The sequence below is a fragment of the Centroberyx affinis genome, unplaced genomic scaffold (genome assembly GCF_046629955.1).
Source record: "Centroberyx affinis isolate AG114_WGS23_722 - 3 ecotype Tasmania unplaced genomic scaffold, CSIRO-AGI_Caff_v1 ptg003657l_1, whole genome shotgun sequence".
Classification (NCBI taxonomy): domain Eukaryota; kingdom Metazoa; phylum Chordata; class Actinopteri; order Beryciformes; family Berycidae; genus Centroberyx; species Centroberyx affinis.
Genome location: NW_027281560.1, coordinates 34,253 through 55,000, shown reverse-complemented (window position 1 = coordinate 55,000; position 20,748 = coordinate 34,253). Strand labels below are relative to the sequence as shown.

Sequence of the window (20,748 nt, the reverse complement as noted above, 5' to 3'; positions counted from 1 at the left end):
GTTTATCGGGTTTATATAGAGCAGTTCTATCTTTAGTCTACTACTTAAAGGGCAGGTTTGTAAAAATGAGCATTATGTAGCCTATGCAATAATCCCATATTGTTATAGGTCAGCAGTAGTCGGAGCTGTAAGGTCATTCTGTAATGTTCAGGCTGTTGGTCAGTCAGCTGTGTGGCTGCACTGAGCTCCGGCTTGTTGTCTTGATTTGTTCCGGAACCTTTTCCCTCCAGACTCACAGGAACACCGAGCCCTTGGTGTCCCGGGACCTCATCGTTTACAAATTAAGCACTGCTGATCACTAAATACTTCACTATTTACTGTTGTTCTCATTAATTATTACAGATAATAAAATTGGAACAATAATAATATTAACAACAATAATAGTAATAATCATTATTTATATAGCACTTTTCAGAACAAAGTTACAAAGTGCTGCACAAACAAAATAAAATCACAAAGTGCTTCACAATCAAGAGAGATAAAAGGACAAAAGACAGAACAAAGGATCAATGAGGTAAAAGTAATCAAAGAAAAATATAAAATGATAAGAATAAAACACTTAAATGCAAAAAGGTAAGGTAAACAGATCCAGTCAACAACAAATGGAATAAAATATCAGGCAACAGGGTTAAGAAACGAATAGAAGTCAAAAGTTCTAAAAGACCTTATGATAAAAGTAAGTTTTAAGAAGAGATTTAAAAGACTCTGCCAGTCCTCAGCAGAATGTGAATGTTAAATCCTAAAAAAAAAACGTTTTTAATTCAAAAGACAGATAGAAAAGATGAAACGGCAATTTGAAAATGAAAACTTATATCTGGAAATGTGGAAATGTGGAAAATTCAAGAGCCTAATACAGATGAAAAGGTTAAATAGAAATTCATACAAAAGTTCAACTCAAAAGTGACATGAATGTTTCCCATTTTCACATTTCACTTTTCATTTTCTGTTTGTGAGTGAGCTATGAGTGAGCAGGTGTGGCCTGTCAGTCAGTGCCATGTGGGGGGGGGGGGGGGGGGGGGGGGGCTGCTGTCTGTCTGCCAGTCTAATTCTGTCTCTCTAATATAATACTCTCTGTCTAATTCTGTGTCTGTATAATTCTCCTTTGGTCTCTCAGTATGAGTCACACTGCGTGTCATTGCGGTTTTGATAAAGGTTTGGTTTGAATCTGCTCAGTGAGTCACTGTATTGCTGACTCAGTCTGTTTACAGTCTGTGTGTGTGTGTGTGTGTGTGTGTGTGTGTGTGTGTGTGTGTGTGTGTGTGAGTCAGAAGGGAAAGTGAAAGTAAAAACAAAAGAGTGCAAACTGACTCACACTTGAATTTGGGCATTCAGTACAAAATATAATTTATTTATTTGCTATTGAGCATAATACAATTTTGAAATGCAAAAATATAAAATGTAGGCTACAGTTTTAATACTGTCAATAAATATCAATAAATAGATCAATAGAATTACAAAAACAGTCTATTTAAAACAGGTACAGTTAGACACTTTGAGACAAGAATATATAAATAAAAAATGAAGAAATAAAAAAATAAAAACAGGTACAGTTAGACAGCTCTCAGACCAGGCACAGGTATCGGTGTTTCAAGTTTTAACAGGTTTTGTAAGTTATTCCAACAGTAAGGAGCAACAGCAGCTGAAAGCAGTTTTTCAAGTTCAGACCTGCCCAGATTTCTATTTATATATTTATATAAATAGATAGTTAAGCTCAGAAACCCATCCATCACTAAACACTGTAAATAAATCTGAATAAATAAATAGATAAATAGATATTAATAGGAACCCATCCATCAATAAATACTTTAAATAAATAGGAATAAATAGATAAATAAATATGAATAAAAACCCACCATCACTAAACACCGTAAATAAATATGAATAAATAAATAGATAAATAGATACTGTTCCATCATTGAACACTGTTAATAAACATGAACAGATGAAGAGATAAACATCATTAATAAACATGAACATGACATTTTCTTATTTAACAGATTCGTCTCCCTCCTTGAATGCATTTAAAAGAAAAAGAAAAGAGGTTTTGATTTCAGACAGCTGCTAACGCTCTCACTCATTCATCTGATCGCTTACCATAACTCCTGGAGATTTATATGATTTATCAATATTTGTTGTACCAGTTTACTAAATGCTGTTATGTAACTATATTTCAGTAATTGTATTTTCATTATTGTACCTTTTCTAAATGAACTCTCAGTGTTTGTAACTTTATAAAACCTTGGTGAGGTTTTGACAGAAGCTCATCTTGGGCTTTTTTCCTCACCATTTCTCACCACATTTCTTTACCTTTCTTTCTTTGTTAATTCTCTTAATGTATTTTTTATTATTATTATTATTATGTATGTATATATACATATATACATGTATATATATTTGCTTGTTATTTATTTGAATATGTGCAAATAAACTAAACTAAACAGATGAAGAGATTAACATCATGAAACTGTAAATAGACCTGAACAGATGAAGAGCTAAAGGTCACGCAGGTTGCTGGTTGCCGGTTGCCGGTTGCCGGTTGCCGGTTGCCGGTGTGAATCCCGAGCCGTCAGGCGGCGAGGCTCCAGGAGAAACACTGCCGGTGATGCTGAAGGCCGAACTGCAGAGCGAACAGCAAATCCCTCCGCAGCAACAGCCAGCCACACCCACTGCTGCCCTGAGAGAAGCCCCGCCCCCACACCACCGGTCACTTCTTCATTCATTTATTCACGTTCATTCATGTCAAATATTCATGTCTTCATATTAAATAGAACTGTATTATATGAAATCTGAATGTATGAATCTGAGATGTTTTTACCTCCTGCTGCAGAACGGCTGACAAGCTGCTGAAGTACGAAGACAAAACCTCTGAACTGTTAACTCTGGAAAACTAGAGAGAGAGAGACAGGTGGGTCAACAGACAGGCAGAGAGACAGGTGGGTCAACAGACAGGCAGAGAGACAGGTGGGTCAACAGACAGGCAGAGAGACAGGTGGGTCAACAGACAGGCAGAGAGACAGGTGGGTCAACAGACAGGCAGAGAGACAGGTGGGTCAACAGACAGGCAGAGAGACAGGTGGGTCAACAGACAGGCAGAGAGACAGGTGGGTCAACAGACAGGCAGAGAGACAGACAGGCAGACAGACAGAAAGACAGACAGAGAGACAGGCAGACACACAGAGAGACAGACAGACAGACAGAGAGAGAGACAGGCAGACAGAGAGAGAGAGACAGGTGGATCAACAGACAGGCAGAGAGACAGGTGGGTCAACAGACAGGCAGAGAGACAGGTGGGTCAACAGACAGGCAGAGAGACAGACAGACAGACAGACAGAGAGACAGACAGACAGAGAGACAGGCAGAGAGAGAGACAGGCAGACAGAGAGAGAGAGACAGGTGGATCAACAGACAGGCAGAGAGACAGACAGGCAGACAGACAAACAGACAGACAGACAGAGAGACAGACAGACAGAGAGACAGGCAGAGAGAGAGAGACAGGCAGACAGAGAGGCAGACAGACAGACAGAGAGAGAGACAGACAGACAGAGAGACAGGCAGAGAGAGAGAGACAGGCAGACAGAGAGAGACAGAGAGAGAGACAGGCAGACAGAGAGACAGAGACACAGAGAGAGAGAGACAGGTGGGTCAACAGACAGGCAGAGAGACAGGTGGGTCAACAGACAGGCAGAGAGACAGGTGGGTCAACAGACAGGCAGAGAGACAGACAGGCAGACAGACAGACAGACAGACAGAGAGACAGGCAGACACACAGAGAGACAGACAGACAGACAGAGAGAGAGACAGGCAGACAGAGAGAGAGAGACAGGTGGATCAACAGACAGGCAGAGAGACAGACAGGCAGACAGAGAGACAGGCAGAGAGAGAGAGACAGGTGGGTCAACAGACAGGCAGAGAGACAGACAGAGAGACAGGCAGAGAGAGAGAGACAGGCAGACAGAGAGGCAGACAGACAGAGAGAGAGACAGACAGACAGAGAGACAGGCAGAGAGAGAGAGACAGGTGGGTCAACAGACAGGCAGAGAGACAGACAGGCAGATAGACAGAGAGACAGAGAGACAGACAGGCAGACAGAGAGAGAGAGACAGACAGACAGACAGAGAGACAGACAGACAGACAGGCAGACAGACAGACAGACAGACAGAGAGACAGACAGGTACTCACACAGCTCCCCTCCTCCACCAGACGGTACAGAAGGTTCTGGAAGTCGTCGAGTTTCTTCGAGTCCCAGGAAGTCTCGTTCTCAGGAAGTTCGTAGTTCTCAAACAGTTTCTCCGCCCCCTGCAGCGTCTTGTAGACGACCCATAATGCCTGGCGGCACTGCGGAGACCAATCAGAGTTCAACGTTAAAATGTTTTTCCACCAGAATGTTTCCACCAGATTTCAACTTTATCATACTTTTAAGTAGTTTATTACTAGAAAGTAGATTGATGATTGATTGTGAAAACATTTGAAATGTATCATTTTCAGCAACTCTGTAACGTATAAATTGGCCCTGAGCCTCATAAGAAACTGACAGAAGCTTTTCCAGCTCAGTCTGCCTCTCTTGGAAATCACCAACAAACAATAACAAACCATATAAACAATACAAACGGTACAAACAATACAAACAATATATAAACAATGCAAATGCTACAAATGATCGCACCAAAAATTTTACAAACAGTACAAACGTATAAACGATACAAACGATACAAACGATACAAACGATTCACAAACAGCATGAACTGTACCAAACATTACAATCTGTACAGAGGATGCAAACAGAACTATCAATAAAAACAGTAGAAACGTTAAACGTATCCAGTTATTCACATTCAGTTTGCCTTGTCAGGAATAGACACACAGGCTCTTGTGGAAATCGAACCCGTGACCTTCCAGTTACAGGACAGTCTGTCTAACCACCGGACCACACAGCTGGTCACCATGGTAACAAACAGAACAGTAACATCTATGATATTTATGTGACACTCCCGGTGCCTTGCTCAAGGACTCTGCCATGACATGCGGCTGTCGCTCAGCTGCGGCGGGGATCGAACCTGCGAGCTTCTGGCTGCGGGACGCTGTCTCCCCCTGCAGGTGAGGCTGCAGGCTGCAGGTGGCTGTGGATCAGATCAGATCAGATCAGATCAGATCAGATGAGTAGATTACCTGAGGCTGGGCGGAGCCGGCGGGGGGGAAGGCGGAGTCTGGGAAGGAGACGGCGGCGTTGTGCTGCAGGCAGCGGACCGGGAACGGCCCCCCCTACAGGTGAGACAGGTAACAACAGCTTCATTAACACAACAGCTTCATTAACACATAATGAGAGGGAACGGCCCCCCCTACAGGTGAGACAGGTAACAACAGCTTCATTAACACAACAGCTTCATTAACACATAATGAGAGGGAACGGCCCCCCCTACAGGTGAGACAGGTAACAACAGCTTCATTAACACATAATGAGAGGGAACGGCCCCCCCTACAGGTGAGACAGGTAACAACAGCTTCATTAACACAACAGCTTCATTAACACATAATGATCGACTCCCTCTGGTGTGATATTACTTTTATACAACAGTTCCATAAACAAAGCTATTGATCCAGTAATGGTAATTTGAGACAACAGATTATGACTTTTGTCTTTTATTGGTCTCAGTTCCCTCAGGATTCACCACAACACAGAACCTGTTTCTATCAGAGCAGCTGGAAGGCGGAGGGATACGTGCAGTGAAACGTCCCACTGCTGTCAGACTGGATATCAGCCTCCTGTCCAATCACAATCCTCCACCGGGACTAACTGTTGTATAATACGAAACAAACTTGTACTGACCATTGCTGATACCGGATCAATATTGGCCCAGTGTAGCAGAGACCAAAGAAAATAATATAACATACTTTTTTTTTTTTTAAATTCTGGAGCTGAAATTAAATTAAATGCAAAGTGCTGGAAATAAACTGCCAGGACCCGAACACAGGAAACCAACAAATAACAAACACCATTTACATTCTGGGGCAAATATTGCTGTAATTCCCTGCTCAGCCACAGGAGGGAGATTAACAGATTTTAGATAAACAGACTTTAGATAAACAGACTTTAGATGAACAGACTTTAGATGAACAGACTTTAGATGAACAGACTTTAGATGAACAGACTTTAGATTAATAGACTTTAGATGAACAGACTTTAGATGAACAGACTTTAGATTAATAGACTTTAGATTAATAGACTTTAGATGAACAGACTTTAGATTAATAGACTTTAGATTAATAGACTTTAGATTAATAGACTTTAGATGAACAGACTTTAGATTAATAGACTTTAGATTAATAGACTTTAGATGAACAGACTTTAGATGAACAGACTTTAGATTAACAGACTTTAGATTAATAGACTTTAGATAAACAGACTTTAGATTAACAGACTTTAGATTAATAGACTTTAGATGAACAGACTTTAGATTAATAGACTTTAGATTAATAGACTTTAGATGAACAGACTTTAGATTAACAGACTTTAGATGAACAGACTTTAGATAAACAGACTTTAGATTAACAGATTTTAGATGAACAGACTTTAGATGAACAGACTTTAGATTAACAGACTTTAGATAAACAGACTTTAGATGAACAGACTTTAGATGAACAGACTTTAGCAGTAGGTGTGTGTGACTGTAAGTCGACTCAGACAGCAGACATGTTACACTTCCTCCACCGAGAACCAATGCAGTGAAAAACTGTTAGAGAGCCGTGTTTCACTGGAGCAGCCTGCCGTACTTTAGACCTCAAGCTCCCAGTAAAGAAAGCTTTCAGAAGCAGCTCAAGATGTTTCTGGAAAAGAGCTGTAACTGTAAATGTGCTATTCTGGAACTATGATACTACTGTTTTGTATTTGGTAGCTCATAGTCTTAGTTATCATGGGAGTTTCATGAGAAAATGATCCAAATAAATAAATCTGTGGAATCTGCTAAAGGCTTTCATCCAAAGTACCATGAGTGCTTTCATATTTATCTTGGGAATTTGAACCCCCAACCCTGGCAGTGTTAGTGCCTTGCTCTGCCCATTGAGCCGCACAGGGAATCGAACCCCCAACCCTCTCTGCTCTGGCGGCCTGCTTCGTTTCCCTCAGTGTGACTCAGTGAAGAGCCTTTGAGCAAGGCAGTAACACCCGGCTGCTGCGCTCCAGCTGCTCGGTGACAAACGGCAGCAGACCGGTCGTACTGATGGAGAAAACAAGGTGAAAGTTCAAAGGTCAGGGTCCTACCAGATCTCTCAGCAGGTTGTTGGCGGTCTGGACCAGGTCGCCTTGGAGCTGGCAGGTTGGCATGGCGACCACCATGAGCACCAGGCTGAGCAGCTGGAGGAGGAGGAGGCTGGAGACTGATGGAGACATGGTTCTGCTGGTTCTGCTGGTTCTGCTGGTTCTGCTAGTTCTGTTGCCTCTTGTTCTGGTGGTGCTGGTGGCTGTGGTTTTGGTGGTTCTCGTTCAGGTGGTTCTGGTTCTGATGGTTCCTGTTGTTTTGCAGGTCCTGATGTTCTGGTGGCTCTGGTGGTCCTGAAGGTTCTCTGGGTGATCCAGAGATTGACTTCACATGGGTCCAGATGCTCTTGTTCTGCTTCAGGCGGTTCTCAGTGGGTTCAGAGGTTCTAAAAAAGGCTTCAGGTTGATTGCCGTTATGCCAAAATGTTAGAAACTTAGCAGAAGTTTTAAGAAAAGGTTTAACTGAAGCTCTTGCCTCCTCTGTGGATGTCTGAGATGCTTTAGGAATGTAACCAAATGTTTCAGCCAGGAGCCTCAGGTGTGTTCAGGTAACCTGGAACAGAAAGGAGCAGATAGATGTCAGACATGAATGGGGCTTCATTAGCCAATCAGAGGCCTGATACTGTGCCATCTCCTGGCTGGTGCTTCTGTGAGTCATCCAGTCAAACCACACCGATTCCCTAAAGCAAACCACAGCGATTATCTGACTCTGAGGGAGAGCGAGGAGACGAGGAGGTGACTCACCTGGAGTGCGTTGTAAAGTCTTCAGGTTGTTGCTGTTGTGTGTGTGTTTGTGTGTGTGTCTTGTAGAGGGCTGTGAAGTTCTGAAGGTTCCACAGATGATTCGAATGCTTCTTCTTCTTCTTCTTCTTCTTCAGCTGGTTCTCAGATGGTTCAGTAGGTTCTTCTTTTTCTTCAGCTGGTTCTCAGATGGTTCAGGCGGTTCTTCTTCTTCAGCTGGCTCTCAGATGGTTCAGAAGGTTCTTCTTCTTCAGCTGGTTCTCAGATGGTTCAGCTCGGTGTCTTCTGGATGTAGTGAAGCTGCTCTGTCATCTTGTGGTTTAAATAAAGCTTCATCCTGAGCGGACAGAAAGTGAAACTCTGACATCAAACACTAAAGCCAATTTCTTTGAATTTTGGAAATTTTGGGCTCAAACTGCAACGAGGCAGGATTTCCCTTTTCATCCCCTTCTCTCTATGTGCCATGGTGTGCGTGTGTGTGTGTGTGTGTGTGTGTGTGTGTGTGTGTGTGTGTGTGTGTAAAGCATTTTAACACAAGGTACAGATCGAATTGAATAGAATAGAATAGAAAAAGCAGTGTTTTCGATATAAACTTGCTTAAATTGTGTGGAGTCATAGCTAAGCATCTCAAAGTCATAATTTGTCAATGTTTGTTAATCTTTTTATTCTGATGAATGAAAAGTAAATAAATTCTAGTTAAATCCTAAACAGAGCCTAAATTTCTCTGATAAAGTTCTGATAAAATTTTCCAATGTATTTTTACCGTAAAGTTCTAATTAAAACCTAAATCAAAATTTTCAGAGCTTTTCAGCAGCAAGACAGAATGACAAAGGCTAGCAAGTTAGTGGGAAAAGTTAATATGATTATAGAATTGTTATTGTGCATGTGATGCCTGCACGCAGCTTGGAGAGACATTGAAAAGTAATTTATTGTTTTATAGTCTAAGTTATCCCAGCCTGCAAACAACAAGACTTCAACAAGATTTCATCAGTAATATATACACACTGATAACAACAACTGAAGATGTGTTTTCAAACTATGCATTTGTTTGTTCGTTCATTCATTCATTTTCTCTTCCCGCTTATTCATGTTCAGGGTGGGGGGTGTTGGTGGAGGTCTAGAGTCAATCCCAGCATGCACTGGGAGGAAGACATGCTTTACTGCATGAACAAAATGTAGGCAAAAAATAAAAAAAAAACATAAACATATAAATGGAGAAAATGGCTGGTGGCGGCGTAAAGGCCGGGTTAGGAGTTAAATTATACTAGCAACCCAATCAACCAACCTGCTAACGAGCCAATATACCAAGCTACTAACACGCCGATCAAAACAAACAAAGCATGCTAAATACAAAAGGACAAACGCAGAAGATTAATAAAACATCAATAAAACAAACAAAAAAAGACTACAGGTCAAGTAGCAGCAACAATAAATTAAAGGAGACATTGAGTTAATATAATAGTAACTGTTGGTTAAGACACAATAATAACTAACTGTAATCTGGATGTAATATTTTGATTAAGCATAGTTTCCTGGTAACTGTGAGACAGAAAAGCTTGAATTTTGTAATCAGAAACATGACATCTATAACATCTAATCTATAACTTAATGTCTATAACATGACATCTGTAACTTCACATCTATAACATCTCATGTTTATCATCACATCTCAAAACTGCCTTTGAAATGCAGAAGTTGTAAAGTCGTAACGATGAGAAATGAGCGTTGGGTTGAGGATTTCAGCTCTCTGAGTTCCAGCTGGAGAGAAAAGAATGTAGAGTTTAGGATGCAGTTTAATTCAGAGTCATCAGACTAACAGCTACAGTTTACATTTAGAGAGAAAAGAAAGACAAGCAGAGTTTAGTTAGAAGGACGACAGGATGCAGTTTAACTCCACAGGTTCCTCTGACTAACGGTTATAGCTGCAGTTTACATTTAGAGAGAAAAGAAAGACAAGCAGAGTTTAGTTAGAAGGACGACAGGATGCCGTTTAACTCCACAGGTTCCTCTGACTAACAGCTACAGCTACAGTTTACATTTAGAGAGAAAAGAAAGGCAAGACAAGTTTAGTTCAGGATTTCAGTCTGTATCACTGAACCTAAACAGGAAGGAAGTCCCTCTCTCTCTCTCTCTCTCTCTCTCTCTCTCTCTCTCTCTCTTTCTCTCTCTCTCTCTTTCTCTCTCTCTCTCTCTCTCTTTCTCTCTCTCTCTCTCTCTCTCTCTCTCTCTCTCTCTCTCTCTCTCTCTCTCTCTCTCTCTCTGTCTCTCTCTCTCTCTCTCTTCTCTCTCTCTCTCATTCTCTCTCTCTCTCTCTCTCTCTCTCTCTCTCTCTCTCTCTCTCTCTCTCTCTCTCTTTCTCAGTTTACCAAGTTGCCAAACTGCCCAGCCAGGTTCTAGTGAATGAGGTTTGGTGATTCCCCAGCTGCTGTTTCAGAGGAATGTGATGAAGGAGAGACAGAAAAGGAAAGTCCAGCGGAGTTCACAAACCGCCTGATTCATTAATTCATTCAGTCTTTCATTCATTCATTGTCTATTTATTCTATTGATAGTTAAATTCATGTATGATAGTCTATTCTAAATGGAGACAAAAGATGAGATGCAATCGCTTTTTGGACCCTCTGGTATAAAAAAGCAGTACCTTCTGACATAGCACCTCGGTCATCCTCGTCGAACTGTTAGCCCTCTTAGGTATGCAGAATCTCCTGGCATAGATGGCATTCCACTACAACTCAGCCTCCATGTCTTTACTAGGACCACTTGCTTGCCATGTTTAATTTTGCCATTCATAATGAATCCCTGTCTTCTAATTGAAATATTGTGGTTATTTCCCTTTTAAACACAGGTGTTAAGGCATATGCTAAAGTCCTCGCATCCGGATCGGAGCATTTATGACCACTTTAAAACATCCAGACCAATCAGGTATCATTAAATCTCGCTTAGTTTGTCGACTTCTACATGCCATAAACTGTAACAGATTTAATTCTTCTAGTGCTATTCTCTCCGTAGACGGTGAAAAGGCATTTGACTAGATGGAGCGGAGGTATCTGTGGTCGGTTATGGATCATATGGGCTTCAGGTAGGACTTAATAAATATGGTCAAGGTACTCAAAGTACAATTCCACAGCATTTGGTCTTACAGGTAATTTATGCTCCCCTCTGTTTAATGGAAAACAATATTCTTAATGGGTTTCAGTCAGGCTTTAGATAAGGGGACAGTACAATCACAGCAACCATGCTTGTTACTAATGACATTATTAGTTCCCTTGATAAGAGGCAACATTGTGCAGCATTGTTTGTTGACTTATCCAAGGCTTTTGACACTGTAGATCATGAATTACTCTTACAGAGACTAAATTACATTGGTTTCAGTAGCATTAGCATTCAGAAGCATTAGACTGGTTCCAAAATTATCTGTCAGAGAGAACACAATGTGGCTATGCCGAGAATCACAAATCTGAATTTCTAGAGATCACTAGAGGTGTTCCTCAAGGCTCTATTTTACCACCTGTTTTATTCTCTATTTTTATAAATGATTTAGGAGAGGATATTTATCCATCAGTCATTCGCCTATATGCAAATGACACAGTCATCTATACAGTTGCTTTCTCCCTTAATTTAATGAGGGGCCAAAGACAAGGTTGCCCTTTGAGTCTGTTCTAGTTTGGAACCAATGGCTCAGACTGTCCGTGAATCCTCTGGCCATGAACCCAATAGTTTTCCTAATTTGAAACATTACATATGTCTTTTCACTGATGACATCATAATCTTTTTGCAAAATGTTGTTGAATCAGCACCTCACATATTTTATTTTATAATTTTATTTTGTGGCAGGATGCAAAATTAATTGGTCAAAGGGTTAGGGTTAGGGTAATAATGCCATTTAATATTGAGGAATCTACCTCATCAGACTATTCACTTTTACTGAGAACGTTACTGAATGGATCTACAGCCACACCACAACAAGCTGACTCAGCTGCTCTCTGCTTCTAGCTGCTTGGTAGAGATTTAGACTTTATTAACTAACAGACAATGTTCCTCCATGATGGAGACACAGCTGACTGGTAGCAGGTTGGTGACTCTATTGCAGAGTAAGGTATGGATGTGTCCTATAAGCCTGGGTTTGACACTTTGAATACATTACACTCAATCAACCAATCAATCATTAATAGTGCAAACTCACTGAAAATTGCAAATCTGCAAATCTCAAGTATCATAATCTGAATATTGATGAAACTTGAAACAGAGCTGTATCAAATATTTTTATTCTCTTTTCATGGTCAGTATCAAAGTTCCATCACGTTTTCAGCTTCATGTTTTCAAGTAAATCCAGACAGGATATTTAAGGACAGAAATACAAAACTTTAAGATGTCAATAAATAACACTATATCAGCACATTGCTAATAAATAGAAACATATTAAATAAATAAATAAATAAATAAATAGAATTACAATATAAGAACAATAGAAATATCTAGAACACCATCATTGCTTTGAAAGGACAAATCCATGTATGTATGTTTAAAATACAGCAGAATAAAATTAAAAAATATAACATTGAATAAATAAATATTAATAATCAAGTTGATTGTATAAAAAAATATTCTCCCAGAAAACACATTATTATTATTTGATAAACAGCCCTAAATTAAAAACTGTTTCCCTAGGAAATAAATAATAAAGCAAATATTCTATTCTTATCCTTGTTCTTCTTAATAGCAAAAATAATGATCATCATCATCATCAGGTTCCCATTTCTATTACTGTCAATAATATATATTAAATTAAATTAAATGATCAGTTCTAGGCAGAGTGTCTTGCAGAGTGTCTGTCTCTTTAAAATAAAATAAATAAAATAAAATAGGGAAGAGCTTCTGATGTCTGTGACCAGCAGAATAAAATAAAATAAAGTAAAATAAATGAACAGTTGAAGCTGTCAGTGCAGAGCAGAGCGCCCCCTGCTGGCAGCAGCAGGTCCTCTGATGGAGGCGACCAGCAGGTCCAACTGGAGGAGGTGCAGTTTGGTTTCCTTCCTGATCAGCTCCCAGGACGCAGTACTACCACCCTGTACACACAAATACTACCGTTAATACTACTGATCAGCTCCCGGGATGCAGTACTACCACCCTGTACACACAAATACTACCGTTAATACTACTGATCAGCTCCCAGGACGCAGCACTACCACCCTGTACACACAAATACTACCGTTAATACTACTGATCAGCTCCCGGGATGCAGTACTACCACCCTGTACACACAAATACTACCGTTAATACTACTGATCAGCTCCCAGGACGCAGTACTACCACCCTGTACACACAAATACTACCGTTAATACTACCAGTACTAAGATGTGTACGTACCATCTCCGAGAGAGTGTTTCTGGCCAGTTTCCTGTAGTATCGTCTCAGGCTGTCTGGTTTCCTGTTATTTGGCACCTGGACAGAAAAAAAAACTTTAGTTATTAGATTTTAGTCTAGGTTACTTTCCTGTATTTTATTTTATTGTTCCATTATTAGTAGAGACCAATCTATCTGCCTGTCTGTGTTTCTCTACAGGGCTGTCAGGTGGTGTATGTGCCCTCTGGTGGCCATATTGGAGGTCCACAGTGGTTCAAATCTGTGCTGCTTTGTCAGGAACATTTCATCACTGATACATCAGAATCTGGAGCTGAAGGTACTGGGGCTAAACATATGAGAGCTAAAGAAACAAGCTAAAGAGACTAGAACTAAAGACACTAGAGTTAAAGGGACTAGAGATAAAGGGACTATGGCTAATGCGACTAGAGCTAAAAGAAACTAGAGCTAAAGGGACTAGAGCTAAAGAAACTAGACTACAAGAAACTGGAGCAAAGGAACTACAGATAAAGGCACTAGAGCTAAAGGTACTAGAGTTTAGGTGACTATGGCCAAATATATGAGAGCTAAAGAAACTAGAGCTAAAGGGTCTAGAGATAACGGGACTATGGCTAATACGACTAGAGCTAAAAGAAACTAGAGCTAAAGGGACTCTGTGTCACAGTAACCTACATTTGGAAACAAATCCACCTTATCACACTGTATTGATATGTTGTTTTATGTAATGCCTGAAGAGGGCGCTCTAGACTGTAGTACTTAAGGAACTGGTTCTCTGAGTAAAGTTGCTTTTGAATGAATGAACTTGGTGTGTGTGGTTGCTTCAAAACACACACGATTCACTTTTACTGAGAACGTTACTGAATGGATCTACAGCCACACCACAACAAGCTGACTCAGCTGTTCTCTGCTTCTAGCTGCTTCATACACATTCACACTTTATTAACTAACACACAGTTCTACACTGTTCCTCCATCATGGAGACAGGCTGGTTGGTTCGTGGTAAAACTGTCTGCCTGTCTGTCTGTCTGTCTGTCTGTCTGTCTGTCTGTCTGTGTGTCTGTCTGTCTGTCTGTGTGTCTGTCTGTCTGTCTACTCACACAGCTGTTGAGTCCGTCTATCTGTCTGTGGATGCTGATGAGGAAGTGTTCGGTCTTGCCGGTATCCCAGGTTACGGAAGACAGGTTGCCGTGGCGATACAGACCAGCGATCAGCTCCAGACTGTCTCTGATGAAAACCAACCTGGACTCCACCTAGAGAGAGAGAGAGAGAGAGAGAGAGAGAGAGAGAGAGAGAGAAATTACTTGAAAATCTTTGCGATTGCATAATTTCTTAACCTGTTCATTAAAGCTTGAATTACAATTTATTACATTTCTTTCCCATCTGGCAGACGCTTTTATCCAAAGCGACGTACACATGAGATTCTCTCTCTCAGTGCAGCGAACTCAAAGTGAATCAGTTTAATGTTAAACGGCTGAACAGAACGACTTCTGATTGGCTTCATTCAGCTGTAGATAATTCTGCCACAGTCAGCGTTTTTTTTTCCGCCAGGCAGTTTAGTGTCCGGAGCTTTGATTGGCCGATAGAACTGTGTGTCGTCAGCATAGCGGTCAACATGTATGTATATATATATGTACATGTGTATACATGCACATACACTGTGTATGTGTACATCTATATGTATGTGTGTGTACATGTATACTGTATGTACTATATACAGTACTGTACTGTATATACTGCATGTTTCAGACAGGCAGACAGGCAGATAGACAGATAGACAGGCAGACAGGCAGGCAGACAGACATACAGGCAGACAGACAGGCAGACAGACAGACAGGCAGACAGACAGACAGAGAGACAGACAGGCAGACAGACAGACAGACAGACAGACAGACAGGCAGGCAGACAGACAGATAGACAGATAGACAGGCAGACAGGCAGACAGACATACAGGCAGACAGACAGGCAGACAGACAGACAGGCAGACAGACAGACAGAGAGACAGACAGGCAGACAGACAGACAGACAGACAGACAGACAGGCAGGCAGACAGACAGATAGACAGATAGACAGGCAGACAGGCAGACAGACATACAGGCAGACAGACAGGCAGACAGACAGACAGGCAGACAGACAGACAGAGAGACAGACAGGCAGACAGACAGACAGACAGACAGACAGACAGGCAGACAGGCAGGCAGACAGACAGATAGACAGATAGACAGATAGACAGGCAGACAGGCAGACAGACATACAGGCAGACATACAGGCAGACAGACAGACAGGCAGACAGACAGACAGACAGACAGACAGACAGGCAGACAGACAGACAGACAGATAGATAGATAGTTACCTCAGCTTTTTTTATGCGTTGGTACAAGTTATTTGGAAAGGACACCGGACACTCCTGTTTAGTCAGCTGACCGCCCTGCAACATGAATAGATAATAATGGATATGAATTAATGTCTATACAACACCTATAGGCTTAGAACACTGTTCTCCATGTTACTAACCTTTACTAACTTTAACTGGTTCCACTGTTCTCCATGTTATAATTACTAACTTTAACTGGTTCAACTGTTCTCCATGGTACTAACCTTAACTGGTTCCACTGTTCTCCCTGTTATAATTACTAACCTTAACTGGTTCCACTGTTCTCCATGTTATAATTACTAACCTTAACTGGTTCCACTGTTCTCCATGTTATAATTACTAACCTTAACTGGTTCCACTGTTCTCCATGTTATAATTACTAACTTTAACAGGTTCCACTGTTCTCCATGTTATAATTACTAACTTTAACTGGTTCCACTGTTCTCCCTGTTATAATTATTAACTTTAACTGGTTCCACTGTTCTCCCTGTTATAATTATTAACTTTAACTGGTTCCACTGTTCTCCATGTTATAATTACTAACCTTAACTGGTTCCACTGTTCTCCATGTTATAATTACTAACCTTAACTGGTTCCACTGTTCTCCATGTTATAATTACTAACTTTAACAGGTTCCACTGTTCTCCATGTTATAATTACTAACTTTAACTGGTTCCACTGTTCTCCCTGTTATAATTATTAACTTTAACTGGTTCCACTGTTCTCCCTGTTATAATTTCTAACTTTAACTGGTTCCACTGTTCTCCATGTTATAATTACTGACTTTAACTGGTTCCACTGTTCTCCATGTTATAATTACTGACTTTAACAGGTTCCACTGTTCTCCATGTTATAATTACTGACTTTAACTGGTTCCACTGTTCTCCATGTTATAATTACTGACTTTAACTGGTTCCACTGTTCTCCATGTTATAATTACTAACCTTAACTGGTTCCACTGTTCTCCATGTTATAATTACTAACCTTAACTGGTTCCACTGTTCTCCATGTTATAATTACTAACTTTAACAGGTTCCACTGTTCTCCATGTTATAATTACTAACTTTAACTGGTTCCACTGTTCTCCATGTTATAATTACTAACCTTAACTGGTTCCACTGTTCTCCATGTTATAATTACTAACTTTAACAGGTTCCACTGTTCTCCATGTTATAATTACTAACTTTAACTGGTTCCACTGTTCTCCATGTTATAATTACTAACTTTAACTGGTTCCACTGTTCTCCCTGTTATAATTATTAACTTTAACTGGTTCCACTGTTCTCCCTGTTATAATTATTAACTTTAACTGGTTCCACTGTTCTCCCTGTTATAATTTCTAACTTTAACTGGTTCCACTGTTCTCCATGTTATAATTACTGACTTTAACTGGTTCCACTGTTCTCCATGTTATAATTACTGACTTTAACAGGTTCCACTGTTCTCCATGTTATAATTACTGACTTTAACTGGTTCCACTGTTCTCCATGTTATAATTACTGACTTTAACTGGTTCCACTGTTCTCCATGTTATAATTACTAACTTTAACTGGTTCCACTGTTCTCCATGTTATAATTACTAACTTTAACTGGTTCCACTGTTCTCCATGTTACTAACCTTTACTAACTTTAACTGGTTCCACTGTTCTCCATGTTATAATTACTAACTTTAACTGGTTCCACTGTTCTCCATGTTATAATTACTAACTTTAACTAGTTCCACTGTTCTCCATGTTGTAAAAGTAAACTTTAGGGGTTGCTACTCACCATCTGCTCCACCAGCACGAGAGAGTCGTTGCTAAGGTGACCGTAGTGTCTCAGCCAATCACAGCCGAGAGCAGGGGTCGCGGCGCTGCAGAAGAAGAAGAAGAGCACGCAGATCCAGTTATGCATGGTGTCGGTAACGCGATGTAAAATAATATGAAGAGTGTCAGAAGGCAGTCTGAGGGTTTGAACATGATCGGTACCTGAGCACAGGACTTTTATTCCAGACGGGAAAGGGAAAACACACAGGAGAGTGAAAGGCAGAAATTCCCACTTTCTCCTCTTTCCACTCTCACTTTCCAAACTTCCCTCTATCACACAGATAGCAACAAGAAATAAGTCATTTAGTTGTTACTTTAATTTATGGATAATAATTATAAACATTATAGTTTGATTCAGTTAGTTTAGTGTTTCTACTCCACTCGACTGGATTAACAGAAATAATTTACTATAGTTTAATTCGTAGTGACACGGTAATGACAGAGAACATATTAAATATTAGTTTAATTCAGTCACAAAGTTTGTCCTGATTCACTTTCCGAGCCTCGACTCCACCGTTCATACTGAATATAGTCAGATTTGAAGATTTAATTCTTGTGGTTTAATTTTCAGAGGAACGGGACAAGCCGTTCTGCAGTTTGTCCCGATTCACTTTCACTTTCCAAACTTATCGAGCTGCGTCAAGCCAAGAAAATTAGAATGACACCGGAAGTCAAGAGAATTCATCTTCAAAATAAAAGCGTACTGGCACTTTTGAAATAAACATGACTGTGGTATAAATATCGACAAAAAAATGCATGAAAATACTCAAGGGAATCTTTACAATAGATATGAAGTGATTTTGATATTTGGGTGATATTTGTTCCGTACAGTCCAATATTTTATTAGCCTGCCCATTTATCTGACAGATGTAACACTTTTATTATGAAGGCTAAATCACCTTACTTCTATTTATGCTTATCATTGCAAGATTGACTACCAGATGACGTCAGCTTCTCTCTCTCTCTCTCTCTCTCTCTCTCTCTCTCTCTCTCTCTCTCTCTGATGTCACTCCGTATAGATAGAGATATGTTTCTGCAGGTTAAACTCAGGTTGTATCGTGCTTACTTTATCACAGTAGTCTCTTGTGTGTGTTTGTATCTCTCACAGTCAAACAAGAAGTGAAATTTAGTCTCAGAGTCCTCATGGTGACAGTTTTACTCTCCCTGCTTCCTTTTCTCTTTCTCATTGCCTCTTCCTCTTTCTGCTTGTCATGGCAACTGATGACGCAAAGCAGTCATATTATTACTCATATTATTACCACTACTAATACTACTACCACTGTGGTTGTTGCTGCTACTACCACTACTACTACTACTACTACTACTACTACTACTACTACGAATAGTACTGCTACTACAATAAAGATCATATTTCTTTTATTAATATAGCACTTCACTTAAAGATCCAGTGCAGTGATTTCATCTCAGTCAGGAAGAGTCTGATGTTGATTTCCAACACAGTGATCATCATGTTGTTCAGTGTTTGATGACTAGATGGAACAAAGCCTGTAGACTGATCACTACGAAACCAAAACTCTCAATTTTATCCCTGAAATGTCATTAATTTCCCATTACATAAACATTAATTATCATTAAAAATAATATAGCTTTTTATCCACTACCTCCTCGGAGTTTGTTGTCTACAAAATTACAAGCAGAAGGTGCCGATCACCCTATAATTTCATGTTGTAAATGGGTCTGGAAGACAATTGCTAGTATATTTAGGTTCGATCCACACGTAAATTTGAAATCAACAATATGGAATAACCCAAAATTGTGTATCAATAAAACAACATTTACATGGATGAAGTGGGTTCAAAAGGGGATCATGACCATAGGAGACATGTAGGAAGACAGTCGCATTGTGTCTTGGGAGAGGCTCAGGAGAAGTTACAGCTTACTTACCAGCTTCTGAGTTTTGGAGATATATGCAAATCAAGCACCTACTTCAATCTGTGATTGGACAGTCATGCAGCCCACCAGTGGCGTCATTTTATGATAAGATATTTTATTTGTTTGGAAAAGGTCATGAGGCCTCTAAATATTATGCTATATTGTTAAAACAATCAGACAAAAGCAGATTTGCTCTAAAAAAAAACGCATGGGAAGCAGATTTGAAAACAACAATCACAGATCACAAGTGGATAAAAATGCTAAGACATACGGTATTAAAAAGATGTCTAGAGAACTCAAAATGAAGTTGGTGCAAATCAAATTAGTAAATAGAGTATTTTGGACACCAAATAAAATGTATAGAGTAGGTCTTAAAAGAAACCCTCTGTGTTGGAAGTGTAAACAGGCTGTGGGCACCCTGATGCATTGCTTGTGGTATTGTCCAGAAGTAAAGATTATGTGGCATCATATCCATAGTTTTTTAAAAGGAATAAGAAATGTAAATATACCATTTTGTCCTCGTTTTTTCATCTTGGGAGACCCGTGGAGAATTAAAGAGATGCTGAATGTCATTGCAGAATGGGTACACACAGCAGTGTTGGTGGGGGAAAAAATTATTATGAGGTACTGGAGGTCTGAAAAGGTGACCTCCATGGAGGAGTGGTATAAAGAACTTAATGTATTGGCATCTTATGAGAGAGTCGCTTATAGAATGATGGGTAAGACAGAAATATTTGAAATGAAATGGCAAAAATACTTTTGTTTTATTAATACAAGCGCCTCTGTCTGAGTACATGGGCGAGATTGGAATCAGATGTGTAACCAAGGCTATTGCTATGCATGTGTTTTTATATAGTATGTAGGCGTACATATATGTATGGTTGTATGCTTATGTATGTATGTATGTATTCATGCATATAGACAGATATGCCCTTTTTTATTTTATATATGTATTTTTTTTTTATTATTTTATATTTATTATAGGTTATTTTTTCTTTTTTTTGTTTGGGCGGGGTGGGGTAGGGGGATTGGTGTGGGATCTGTTTCATTATGCAAAATGTAATATAAAATGAAATAAAAAATACTAATCACAAAAAAATAACATAGCTTTAATAAAGTAAGGTTAGTATCATGGGTTTATAAGAGATTTATTCATGGGTTGGTTCACCGAGCGACTAGTAATTGGGGGATTTTTTTATGCCTATTGTGCAGGTTTACAGGCTATTAATGTGTTATTAAGGTGATTTTGATGGGGTCTCCTCCATTAATAACTCCCTTAACTCATTTTAAGGGGATTTTGCATGAACGAAGGGGTGAATTAGGGTAAA

The 20,748-nt window shown here is 39.8% G+C and overlaps 3 protein-coding genes across 3 annotated transcripts in view; 1 reads left to right on the top strand and 2 right to left on the bottom strand.

Moving 5' to 3' along the window:
* Positions 1 to 302, top strand: part of LOC139661934 (synaptogyrin-1-like) — a 15,383-nt gene extending 15,081 nt beyond the window's left edge. The window contains exon 6 of the mRNA XM_071540519.1: positions 231 to 302. Within this exon, the coding sequence (XP_071396620.1) occupies positions 231 to 302 (72 nt within the window). The remainder of the gene's footprint in view (positions 1 to 230) is intronic.
* A 2,264-nt stretch (positions 303 to 2,566) lies between these two features.
* LOC139661933 (interferon alpha-B-like) lies at positions 2,567 to 7,384 on the bottom strand. The gene is made up of 5 exons (XM_071540518.1): positions 7,256 to 7,384; positions 5,167 to 5,259; positions 4,180 to 4,335; positions 2,816 to 2,887; positions 2,567 to 2,674 (listed from the first exon to the last, which is right to left on the bottom strand). Exons 1-5 carry the CDS (start codon positions 7,382 to 7,384, stop codon positions 2,567 to 2,569), a joined length of 558 nt encoding a protein of 185 aa, XP_071396619.1.
* Positions 7,385 to 12,927: 5,543 nt separating this feature from the next.
* LOC139661932 (interferon a3-like) lies at positions 12,928 to 17,615 on the bottom strand. The gene is made up of 5 exons (XM_071540517.1): positions 17,490 to 17,615; positions 15,702 to 15,776; positions 14,449 to 14,601; positions 13,358 to 13,432; positions 12,928 to 13,056 (listed from the first exon to the last, which is right to left on the bottom strand). The coding sequence occupies exons 1-5, from the start codon at positions 17,613 to 17,615 to the stop codon at positions 12,928 to 12,930; spliced, it is 558 nt and encodes a 185-aa protein (XP_071396618.1).
* Positions 17,616 to 20,748: the final 3,133 nt, after the last annotated feature.